The sequence below is a fragment of the Sciurus vulgaris genome (genome assembly GCF_902686455.1).
Source record: "Sciurus vulgaris genome assembly, chromosome: 3".
NCBI classification, from domain to species: Eukaryota; Metazoa; Chordata; class Mammalia; order Rodentia; family Sciuridae; genus Sciurus; species Sciurus vulgaris.
In genome coordinates, this window is record NC_136463.1 from 60,391,127 (window position 1) to 60,403,730 (window position 12,604).

Sequence of the window (12,604 nt, forward strand, 5' to 3'; positions counted from 1 at the left end):
GGTGGTGGCTTTGAGCAATCACAGCTGTGCACAACCCTCCCTAGTCAGCTGCCCTGAGGGCTTGGGGGAATGTTCCAGTGGTCAGGGCTGGGGACCACAAGAGACCTTTTTGTTCTCCTGTTGGGGGAGGAGGGGATGGGAATGGCTTTATCAGAGGAGAATTTGTGTGCCTGCCTCCTGCTTCTCTGACCCACCCCCTTCATTGGTCGCAGCCTGTGGGGGACTTTGGGAGTCAGATGATGGTTGCAGATTTAGCTTCCTCCCAGGGTCTCATGTCTGCATGCCACTGTGGCAGGTGCTGTCCCTGCCAGTCCAGCTCAGGGAGTAGGCTTCCTGTCAAAGCCAGTCTCAGGGAGGCACCTGCACCCCTCCCGACTCCTTTCCTGGATGCTGCCCAGGAGCATCTAAGCCACTCTTAGGGAGTACAGGGTACAGTGACGCTTATGAAGTGGATCCTACCCTTGGGGATTTTATAGGCTGGGGTGTGTGGTGAAGAAACCCAGTCCTAAGAGTCTCTGCCTGGGCTGTGGAGATCAGTTACCATTAGAAATGCAAGGGAATGCGACTGGGTTGTGCAAGATCCATGCTGTGACACCTCCCACTCCAACAGGCACCTTCTAGTATGACCTGGGCTCTTGGCCCAGGAAGCCCTGGTCCCCAACGTTGAGTAACCCAGGGCTCAGCCTTCAGGAAGTAGTGAGCTGGAGAGTGGTGGCCCTCCACTCAGCCCTACCTAATAGTCTCCTGGTCTACCCTCCCACATTGAAATCTATTTCAGTAGTTGGTGGTGGTTTGAGAGTTTTCACAATTCCCCCAGAGACTCTAACATGCAGCAGGGTTTGAGGATCACTGACCCCACAGGCCTCTCCATAAGGCTGGCATCTTGTGTCACTCTTATCTGGCCAGAGTGGTGAGCCTGTTTGACTGAGGGTGGAATGAGAAACTGGACATCAACTTCTAGTTTCTTCTTGAGTCCAGGCCAATTGGAAATTGTTACCAAAAATGATTGAGATGGCTGATGATATAGCCTATCTCGTAGGGTGCTTGCCTAGCATGTGGAAGGACTGGCGTTTGAATCCGCAGCACCATGGGGTGGAAAATAAATCAAAAAAAAAAAAAAAAAAAAAAAAAACAGACAAAAATGATTGAGATGGTGCGTGCCTGTAATCCCAGCAGTTCTGAAGGCTGAGGCAGAAGGATCATGAGTTTAAAGCTAGCCTCACCAACTCAGTGAGGCCCTGTCTCAAATAAAACATAAAAAAGGACTGAGGATATTAAGGGCCCTGGATTCAATCCCTGGTTAAAAAAAAACCCATAAAACCAAAAGTCAAAACAACAACAACAACAAAAGAAAATCCAAAAACCTAAAACAACAACAACAAAAAACCCAAACAAACAGACAAACAAAAACAGTTCCTGGGTTCTTCACTGAACTGGAGCCCCAGCTGGTGCAAGGATTAGGAACTGATTATGCAGCTTTGTGTAGTCTGTGAAGGGCCTTCATATCTGGTCCCCAGTGAGATGGGCAGAACCAGAAACTTCACACCCATCCAACACATACAGTAGGGGCCCAGGGGTCATGGTGTTGGGTGCAGACGCAGAACTCAAACCATCTTGGTGGAAGCATCTTTTGGGGTCTGCCTGGCCTCTGGCTGACCCAGCTCTGTTGGGCCCAAGGCCCATTCTGTGGCTGACAGTTGTTCCCCTTCCTGTCTCCAGATCCTCAAGTACATCCTCAGTCGTGAAATCAAGGAGAAGCCACTCCGGAGCCTGTCAAGGAAGTTTACTGACTGGGCATATGGCCCTGTGTCATCCTCACTCTATGATCTCACCAATGTGGACACCACAACAGACAATTCTGTGCTGGAAATAATCGTTTACAACACCAACATTGATGTGCGTCTCCTAGGTGGTTGAGAAGGGCAGGGAGCTAGGGTAGGACCTGAATCTGCCACGGAAAGACCCAGACCACTAGCTCTACGGTGCCTGAGTCCCCAGCACTTTGTCTCAGCATTATAATTAGACATAGAAGCAGGGGTTGGGGACTGGGGAGACCCTGGGCTCAACCGTACCTGGTCAGCCTTGGATTGCAGACCCTTAATGGGGTTTGGCCAGAGTGGTGAGCCTGTTTGGGGGTGGAATGAATTCTGGATTCCAGAATTTTGGGCAGTTTGGTGGGGGGGGGGGGTAGTGTAGTCTATATGGCCTGGCTTGATCATTTCTCCTCCCAAACCTGGTTCTGCATGAGGTTGAGGGAGTGCAAGGCTTCCTGGAGAAGGTTGGAGCAGGGAGATCCATGAAATTGGAGGTGAAGAGAGATAATCATCTCTGAGAGGTTTTTAGCTCCTGGGAGAAGTGAGGCAGCAGGCTGGGGCACCATCCTTCATATTTTACCAACAGTCTTGCTTCCCAGAACCTGCCTTGTCTAGGATGTCCCTGGACACTTACGGCAGCCTGGTTGGAAGGGCAGGGTTTACTATCATTTTGTAGGTGAGGATATTGAGGTATAGAGAGGATCAGGGACTGTCCCAAGGTCACACAGTGAAGGTGGGGAATTGAGAGTGGAATCCCTTTCTAGCCCTCTCTCCCTGCTGGGCATCAGATCCTCCTGCTGGAAGCCACACACTCCAATAGCATTTAACTGATGCCTGTGTACTTTGGGAAGGAGCCCAGGTGCCAGAAATTACCTTTTCAACATTTTCAGTTAAACCAGTCCATTGGCTTTAATGACTGGCCCCTCCAGCCAGGGTCCCCACTGACTTAGAGCTCCTGATGGGCCCTTTGAAAGAGGTCCTTTCCTGTCTCCTCATCTCCATGGTGACTGGTGTTTTCTCTCCAGAATCGGCATGAGATGCTGACCCTGGAGCCCCTGCACACACTGTTGCACATGAAGTGGAAGAAATTTGCCAAGTACATGTTCTTCCTGTCCTTCTGCTTTTATTTCTTCTACAACATCACCCTGACTCTTGTCTCTTACTACCGTCCCCGGGAGGAGGAGGTAGGTGGGTCCCTAGGGATGGATGGGGAGGTCAGACACAGAGAACCTTGGATTTATCCCTGGGCAGATGGGGAAACTGAGGCCCAGAGAGGCTTAGAGATTTGTGTGGGGTCCTTTAATTGTCACCTTCGATTAAAGGGTGATAAAAAATTTCTAGGGAACCGAATATGTTTTCAGAACTTAGTAGGGCTAAACTCCAGGTGCTTCACCCCAGGGGAACTCATGTTGGGGGAGAGTTGGGGAATCAGGAGCCCCTGTCCCTGTCCAGGCTTTCCATCTGAATCTAGAATGCATTGGGTGTTTCTGCTTGAGGGCCACAGTAGGTGGGAGGCAGGTGTGTTCACTGGCCAAACTTCCCCACCACTCTGGGCCTTGCCTTCCCACCCAACACCAGAGCATAGCCTTGTTCATTGATGGTGTTAAGAGGCCCTGCTGAGTATCTGGTGATGGATAGACTCTGGGAAGGATGAATGCCATGGGACATGTGGAAGAGTTGCATAGATTGGCTTGTACTCCTCACTGTGGAGTGCTGGTTCCCACCAAGGGTGGGGAAGGCAGAGGCAGGGGCCTTCCATTCCCTCTATTGCTCTCTACAGAGATGGGGTTCCAGGCTGGCCTGTGGATCAGCTTGAGGGTCTGGCATGTGTGTGTGTCATGGCCTCTGGAGCTGGTGCTGCCCTCCCTCCTCACTTTCCCCTTCCCCCCCTCCTCCCCCACAGGCCCTTCCACACCCCTTGGCACTGACACACAAAATGGGGTGGTTGCAGCTGTTGGGGAGGATGTTTGTGCTCATCTGGGCCACATGCATCTCTGTGAAAGAGGTGAGTGACCTTCTACGCCTTTCCAGACTGCTCTGTGAGGCAGGCAGTGTGAGACCATGCCTGCTGCCATCCCTCCCTGCTCTTCCATTACTGATGGACTTGTGGGAGGAATTTCCCTTCCAAGTCTTAGATTCCTGAGTTAAAACATGAGGATAAGTTACTAAGGCAGTTCTAGCCTACCCACTTCATTCCCTTACCCCACCTGTCCAACTTTCTACCCTTTATCTCTTTCTAGACATTCAGTGAGCATCTGCCTCTCCCAGTCCTCACCCATGCATCCACCACCCACCTGCTCTCATCCACCCAGCCACTCATACATACTTCTAAGTACCCATGCTATCTTACCACCATTCTTCAGTCCTCTATCCATCCATCCTTCCATCTGTTTTTCCATGCATGCATCTATCCATCCATCCATCCATCCATCCATCCATCCATCCATCCATGCATCCATCCATCCATTCATTTAAACAGTGGATCAACAGGTATATTCTGAGCACCTTCTACTTGTGAGGACTTGGGTGGTAAGGATTGAGTTTGCCCTCTTTGGGTTCACAGTTTGGTAGGAGATAGATCGTGGGCACAAACATCTAGATTTTAAGGTAGACTTGGAAAAGTGCCCTAAGTTGGGGACTGACTGGTGTTCAGAAGAAGGGACTTTCATCTAGGGGTGGGGGAGGGAGGGAAGCTTGAAGACACGATAGCACTTAGAGTGGTAGGGTAGGGTGTGACACAAGGACATCAGGGACAAGATCATTACAGGGTAGGTGTGGGGAACTGCTCAAAAGCTGGAAAGCTAGGCGGTATTTAGAGAATGTCATGACTGTGTGACTTTGCAGGTCCTGGGGTGAGGATGGGGTCAGGAGTTAGAGAGGTAAGATCACAAGGAAAATCCCCCCTCACTGTGGGGTCGCCTACACCCTCCAGACACAGGACTTCTTCTGTGTCCCCTGAGTTGTGACTGGGCCTTGAAACACTCGCCTCTCATGGAATCTCAGTCCTGGGGGTGAACTCCCTCCTCCAGTGAGCAGCATGCAGAGGGCAAGGTTTTCTTTTCTTTTGTCTCTAGGGTATTGCGATCTTCCTGCTGAGACCCTCAGATCTGCAGTCCATTCTGTCAGATGCCTGGTTTCACTTTGTCTTGTAAGTAGGTCTCGCCTCTTGGTCACACCTCCAAGGCAGGGCTCAAGTCCTCAGTAGGGGTTGCTATGTCCCTCTGGAGTAGCCACTTCACCATCTCACCACATCCAGGCATTCTGCCATAGTTACGTGCCAGGGGTCTTCTCTCTTGTGTCTAGTAAGAAGGGCACATAGATGAGTCACACAACTGTGGAGGGGATTAGAGACCCTTAGGACAGCACCTACCATCTGGTAAGAATGATGGCTGATTGTACCTACTCTGTCACAGAGCCTCAGGTGGCAGGCAGTATAGAGAAAGCATGAAAGGCATAGCGGTTCTGTTGTCTTTTTCATAATGAGATATTCCAGGGCAGCCCCTCCTTGTTGCATGGGACCTCAAAGTTGCCACCTGGGACCTTAGCATATAGGACTGGAAGGCACCTGAGAGATCACTGAGTCTCAATTATAGATCCCCTGAAGCTCCCAGAGCAAGGTAGTGAGCCACCTGCAGTCACATGGCACTTCAGTGACACTTTAGTAGAAGTCCCAGCCCATTAGTCATTTTACGCCCAGCTAATGCAGACTTGGTGACCACAGGGCCCCAGTCAAAAAGCCCAGCTCAGCAGCCTCTCTGAATGAGGTCATGTGTAGCTAACATCAAAGGCTCATGTGACCTCTGTCACTAAATGAACAGAGGCTGATTCAGCTTTACTTCCATGGAAGTGGGATAGAATCTGCAGCTTGGAAGGAAGAATGCTGGGCTTCACAGAATGGAATCTCTCTTCTTAGGGTTTAAGAACTGGGTCTATGGAACCTTGAATCTGGGCCTAATGCTTCCAAATTTCTAGGTGTTTTATTAAATATGCACCTGCTTTCCAGAGACATGAACTCTCTTCATCCCTGTGGGAAAATGGTGGTACCCAGATACTACAGTAAATGGATAGGCCAGGTGCAATACTGCCCCATGTGCAATTCACATACACATCTTTCATCTTTGAGGAAGCATGATGATTCCAGAGAAAAATGTATTTATACAACTACTGGTTTCAGTGCATTGTCCTGTTCTTCTGCTTCTTCATTGTTTTGGTAGCATAGAGTAAGGTGGAGACATTCTTCCTCATTTCATTCTCAAATGCAGTTGATCAATCAGACATTTCTTCTCCATTGTGCAAGAAAGACAAGCTAGCTGTGTCCTAATTTTGGTTAGACATTTTATAATTATGGAAACCGTCAGATGTTATAAGTAAGAGAGTGTTTTTAATCCAATGTTGGGAAAGTATATGCCCTGTTTATGAATGCATTTCATATGTGTGGTATATATTGTACTTTAAAAATATAATTGTGCCAAAGTACACATACGATAAAAGCATCTTGCTTGAAGTTGTGAAGTACATTTATCAGGTTGTGCAACCAATCTTGCCAAACTGAAACTCTGTAACTAGTAAACAATAATTCTCCTTTTTCCCCAACACCCTGGCCACTACCTTTCTTTTTTTCCATCTTTGTGAATTTGATTACTCTGGGTATTTCATGTAAGTGTGATCACATAGGATTTGTCTCTTTGTGACTGACTTATTTTGCTTAGCATATATTATGCTTTTTTTTTTTTTTTAAAAAAAGAAAAGAGTAGGGTTTAAGGACTTTTTATCTTGTATTATTATTGTTTTTTAAGTATAAGTGTTGGCAGCATTTTTCATTTTAGTTAAAAATGTAATTGTTTGCTGTATCCTTGGTGTACTCCAGTGGTTCCCAAATCTATGTGGGAAACATAAATCATGTGGTGTTTTAAAGACTATACACCCTCCTGGGCTGCATGCCAGAATGCCCAGCTGCACATGATGTCATTCAGAGAGGTTGCTGAGCTGGGCTTTCTGGCTGGAGCCCTATGATCACCAAGTTTGCATTAGCTGGGAATTAAAAAAGAAAAAAAAAAACATGTATTTTGGTACCAGGGAGTGAACCCAGGGTCACTCAACCACTGAGCCACATCCCCAACCCTTTTTTGTATTTTATTTAGAGATAGGATCTCACTGAGTTGCTTAGGACCTCACTAAGTTGCTGAGGCTGGTTTTGAACTCAAGATCCTCCTGCCTCAGCCTCCTGAGCTGCTGGGATTACAGGCATGTGACACCATGCCTGGCTGTATTTTTTTTTTAAGTCCCTGACAGTAATAACCAGCCCACAATTGGCCCTGACTTGCCTCTGGTGATGTCCTCTACAAGGCTGGAGTTTAGATGTATGGATCTGAAGTAACCTTTACCTTGTCAGATCCAGCCTCTCAGGTGACCCTTCAGGGGAGTAAAGGTTTGGGGGATCTGAATGTCTCTGTCCTGATGTTGAGTAGTGAGTAAGGCCCTTGTCTCCTGTGTCTCCTGAACAGTTTTATCCAAGCTGTGCTTGTGATACTGTCTGTCTTCTTGTACTTATTTGCCTACAAAGAGTACCTCGCCTGCCTCGTGCTGGCCATGGCCCTGGGCTGGGCGAACATGCTCTACTACACGCGCGGCTTCCAGTCCATGGGCATGTACAGCGTCATGATCCAGAAGGTATGCAGGGAGCTGTGCGGGTGGGAGGGCCTGCAGGGTGTGCTTTTATTAGAAGGGAAAACTGAGGTCTGGAGAGAAAAAGGGCTTAACAAGTGGCAGTCAGTCCATGGCTCCTTCTCCTGAAGGTCAGTCTTCCTTGGCTTTTGGTCAGACTTTAAGTGTCCATATCTTAAAATGCCCAGGTTTGTTGGACATTGAGGAATGTTCTCATCCTTGGGCAGTGGTGTGCTGGAAAATATGTAACAATTGCTCTATGTGTGTCTATCTGTGTGTATATATACCAGCGCATGTATCTAAATACATACATTTATTATGTGCAATATACTTCATCATAAATTGCAATTATAATTGAATAATTAGAATAATTTGTTTTTTATTGAATTCTTTCATCTCTTCTCAGCCGGCAATTGACAAATGCATGTTGTTCTGGTTTATGTTTTACTTTATAAGGAGTTAGGATTAAGGTGAAGCAAGGAAGACTTAAATTGAAACTTCACTTGTTTGTTCACAGTGTGGGCAACTTCTTTGCTGAATTGGATAATTGTTTTCAAATACTATTTATTTGTGTGCTGTTTATAATGTAACCACTGTAGAGATTTTAAAGTTGAAGCTACTTTCACAATTTTATCACTGATTTAAATCTACACGTAGACATCAACAAAACAGTGAGTTGATCTCTGATTTGTAGTGTTTACCATGGCTGATTTCCTGCTACTGACACTATGTTGCCAAATACATACTTGGGAAGGTATGTGCAGCTACACATCCTTATGTAGTGTTTCCACCATAGGGCTACAACAGATGTAAAAAAACACCTCAAAAGCATAGATATTTGTAAAATGTAGTAAAAACAATTACAGAGTGATCAATTTTGAATATTATCTTTACCTTTAAATATGATTTAATGATAAGGTGATATCATATTTTGCAATAAAGTTGATTTCTTTTTCTCTGCTTTATTGAGATACAATCGACAAATAAAATTAAAATTTAAGGTGTAAATGTGAGGATTGGATAGTGTGATGTTACCAGAACAGGGGTCCTGAGAAAGTTCCCCAACAAGGAGGTAAACTCAAAGGTCCTTGGTGTTATTGCAGAAAGGCAAATGAGGCACCGATGGAATTTACTGAGACAAAGAAGGAAGTGGCCTTTCTGAGAGACAGGGTGAGGGTAGGCATGGGAGGGAAGTGCACTGACCCCGTCTTAGGCATATTTATACACGTAAAATCTATAGTGCAGAGACTTAATTTAAAAGGGAATTTTTAGTTCTTTGTGTTGGTGACTTGACATGTTACCTGCCAGGGGTCATCTTCTTTTCTTTGTTTGTGAGGGAAAATCCCTAATAATTTCCCCATCCTGCGTTTTATTGATCTGCTTTGTGAACTTAAACAGTACTATGTCAGGGTAACACTGAGGGCTGGATCAAGAGTATGAGATGTAGATGAAGTAATCAGATTCCAAAAATATAAGTCACAAGAATATCTACATGTGGAGGAAAGACATTCCCGGGCTTGTTTTTCCTTTAGGTCCAGGTCAGGAAAGAAGTTATTTGCAGACCTGGCGATAAAGTCTAATGATTTATTTATTTTGTGATCAAAGTTTGTGAAAATGACCTTTAGATCTGGACTTTAAATCATGGCAACTCTTTTTCAGTATATTTTAAATTTGTTCTAATTAGTTATACATGACAGTAGAATGCATTTTAACACATCATGCATAAATGGAGTACAACCTCTTATTCTTCTGGTTGTACATGATGTAGAGTTACACAGGTCATGTAATCACATAGGGTAATAATGTCTGATTCATTCTACTATTACTTCTACTCCAATGCCTCCTCCCCTACCTTTATTCCCCTTTGTCTAATTCAAAATACCTCTATTCTCCTTTCCCTCTTATTGTGAATTAGCATGCACATATCAGAGAAAACATTGGTTCTTTGGTTCTTCGGTATTAACTCATTTCGTTTAGCATATTATTCTCTAGTTCTATTCATTTATGGGCAAATGCTGTAATTTCATTCTTCTTTTAGGCTGAGTGATATTCCATTGTGTATATATACCACAGTTTCTTTATCCGTTCATCTGTTGAAGGGCATCTAGGTTGGTTCCATAGTTTAGCTTTTGTGAATTGAGCTGCTATAAACATTGATATGGCTGTGTCACTATAGTATGCTGATTTTAAGTCCTTTGGAAATAAACCTAGGAGAAGGGTGACAGGGTCAAGTGGTGGTTCCATTGCAAGTTTTCTAAGGAATCTCTATACTGTTTTCCATAGTGATCGCACCAATAGCAATCCCACCAGCAATGCATGAGTGTACCTTTCTCCCCACATCCTGCCAACACTTATTGTTAATTGTATTCTTATGACTGTCATTCTGACTGGAGTGAGATAGAATCTAAGGGTAGTTTTGATTTGCATTTCTATAATTGCTAGAGATGTTGAACATTTTTTCATATATTTGTTTATCAATTGTATTTCTTCATCTGTGAAGTGTCTGTTCAGTTCCTTTGCCCACTTATTGATTGGGTTATTTGATTTTTTTGGTGTTGTTTCTTAAGTTCTTTATATATCCTGGAGATTAATGCTCTGAGGTGCATGTGGTAAAATTTTTTCCTCATTCTGTAGGCTTTTTCTTCATGTTCAATAACATGATTCCTTTGCTATAAATCATGGGGACTCTTGGTTTGTCCCACATATCTCCTTTCTACCTATCCTTATGTCTTCTACCTCAGGATAATTACCAATTTCAAGTTAGTTAACACATCCATTACCTTGTGTACTTACTGTGTGTGTGTGTGTGTGTGTGTGTGTGTGTGTGTGCATGTGTGTGTGTGTGTGTGTGATGTGTTATGAAAATTTAAAATCTACTCTTGGCACATTTCAAATATACAAATTGGTACTGTTAACTACAGTCTGAGGCTGTACACTAGATCCTCAGAATTTAATCATCTTATAATGGAAAGTTTGAACAGTTCTTAAAAATGATTATGTTTAACAAACAGCTCACAAAATTCATGAAAATTCAACATTCAGCTCTTGGGAGCTGGTATGAGCTGGCTCCAGCTTGCCACTGCCTCCAGGAAGGCTGAGGACTCCAGGTAGGAGGCCCTATGGGGAGAGGTAGAGGATGAACCAGGGACTGAGTTCAGGAGGTGGAGGAGGAGAGAACAGGGGCAGATGTAGGACCAGAAGGCTTCCTGGAGGAGGCAGGAGGCAGAGCTGAGCCTGGAACATCAGGAGGGTTCTGCTGGGGGAAGGGAGAATGGCCTGAGTGAAGGCTGGCTTAGGGCAGAGGGCTGGGAGAGGAAGGGAAGCAGCAAGGAGATCAGCCGACAGTGAATATATGCTCACACCTTACACATGAATCATGTTTCTTTATAGGTCATTTTGCATGATGTCCTGAAGTTCTTGTTTGTATATATCGTGTTCTTACTTGGATTTGGAGTAGGTAATTAATAAATAATAGTATCATTTGTAAAGCATATTATGTAGATGTCAAAATGACAAAGCACACAGCGGCCCAGCAACCATGACCTCAGTTCCTGATGAATGGGGCACCTGCTGTGCTTAATGTTTTCCAAGCGGCATCTGTTACTCCTCTCCACAACACGATCAAGTGGGAGTCATACCCCCATCCTCTCAGCTTCAAGTAACCAAGACTTGGAGACTCAGCCCGTCACTTTTACATATCCACACTGAGGCATCTGCCTCTCACTTCCAAATCCTTTGTCTCTGTTGGCTCTCACAACCCAAGACTGACTTTTTCCCCATCATTTTACAGATGGGGAAACTAGAGTTCACAGAAATTTGATTGATGATTTTCAAAAAAATAGGAGCAAAGTAAGGCATTGAGATGACTTTCTTCGAACCTCCACATCTCATTACACTCACAGTGTGCTTCAGATACTCTGTGAGAACCTTTGGTCTGCAGGGGACCAGGAATGGGGAGCCTTCTCTTAAAATCTGTTTACAACAGAGGCAACAGCACAACCCAGTTTTATTTTTAACCTCTGCACAGAGAGATATGATTTCCCCTCCCCACATCCATCCCAGGACAGTCTTCCCGCCCCTTTCTCTAGGGATCACTGGCATTTGAAATTAGGCAGCCGTTTTCTATTGGCCTGCTTCCTTTTCTGGGTAAAAACTTGCTTCTTTATTTACTCCTTCACCTGCTCATTTAGTCACCTAAGGCATTCACTCACACCTTAGTTGGCCCATTCACTTATCCAGCTAGGAGCCACTCCTGTGGCGTGTCACAGAGAAAAGAAGAGTGAGCCCCAGTCTTGCTTGTAGGTTGCTCACAACTGATCATTAGGAGAAGACTCAGGATCTTATCAACTTGGGGGAGGTGGCTGAGGCTCAGAAAGTCAGGAGCTCTAAGACTAACTGGGGAGCCAGGAACATTTAGGTTGTAACTGGCAATCTGCCAGGCTGGCAGTGAGCAAGTGCTGAACAGTGGGTGGAGGAGGGAGAGACCAGCTTGGCTCTGTTAGGTGGGAAGGGCTTCCTGCAGGAGCTCAGGGTGGAGAAACCAACTTGATGAGGCCTCCAGGGGTCCAGAGGGAAGGAGGCAGAGGTCTGCAGTGTGGGTGGGTGTGTGCCTGTGTGCAAATGTTGGGTAATGAACCAGAGAGGCAGAAGCAAGTACCTTCTATGTCCTCCTAGCCCTGGCCTCACTGATTGAGAAGTGTTCCGAGGACAACAAGGACTGCAGCTCCTACGGCAGCTTCAGCGATGCGGTGCTGGAGCTCTTCAAGCTCACCATAGGCCTGGGCGACCTGAACATCCAGCAGAACTCCACCTACCCCATCCTCTTCCTGTTCCTGCTAATCACCTACGTCATTCTCACCTTTGTCCTCCTCCTCAACATGCTCATCGCCCTGATGGGAGAGACGGTGGAGAATGTCTCCAAGGAGAGTGAGAGGATCTGGCGCCTACAGGTGATCTGGGCAGAGACTCGGTGTGGAGAGCTCCACAGGGACTTGGTTCAGAACATGGACATTAATAACCATCAGCACCGCTGGGTCTGGGACAGGGCCTGGGAATCTGCATAAGACAGGTCTGAGGAAGACTTAGTCCAGGTTCTTTGAGTACAGGAATGTGGCATGTATGAGAGA

At 45.7% G+C, this 12,604-nt stretch overlaps 1 protein-coding gene across 8 annotated transcripts in view; it reads left to right on the forward strand.

Moving 5' to 3' along the window:
- Positions 1-12,604, forward strand: part of TRPV3 (transient receptor potential cation channel subfamily V member 3) — a 67,480-nt gene that overhangs the window by 17,613 nt on the left and 37,263 nt on the right. For 6 of the 8 annotated variants that reach the window (XR_013762387.1, XM_079130819.1, XM_079130820.1 and 3 more), the window contains 7 exons: positions 1,720-1,896; positions 2,840-2,998; positions 3,718-3,819; positions 4,889-4,962; positions 7,319-7,484; positions 10,869-10,935; positions 12,153-12,427. Coding sequence is in view for 7 of the 8 variants with exons in the window: in XM_079130819.1 (XP_078986945.1) it covers positions 1,720-1,896; positions 2,840-2,998; positions 3,718-3,819; positions 4,889-4,962; positions 7,319-7,484; positions 10,869-10,935; positions 12,153-12,427 (1,020 nt within the window). In the remaining variant the exon portion in view is untranslated. The remainder of the gene's footprint in view (positions 1-1,719; positions 1,897-2,839; positions 2,999-3,717; positions 3,820-4,888; positions 4,963-7,318; positions 7,485-10,868; positions 10,936-12,152; positions 12,428-12,604) is intronic. The other 2 variants (XM_079130822.1, XM_079130823.1) reach the window with 1 other exon arrangement.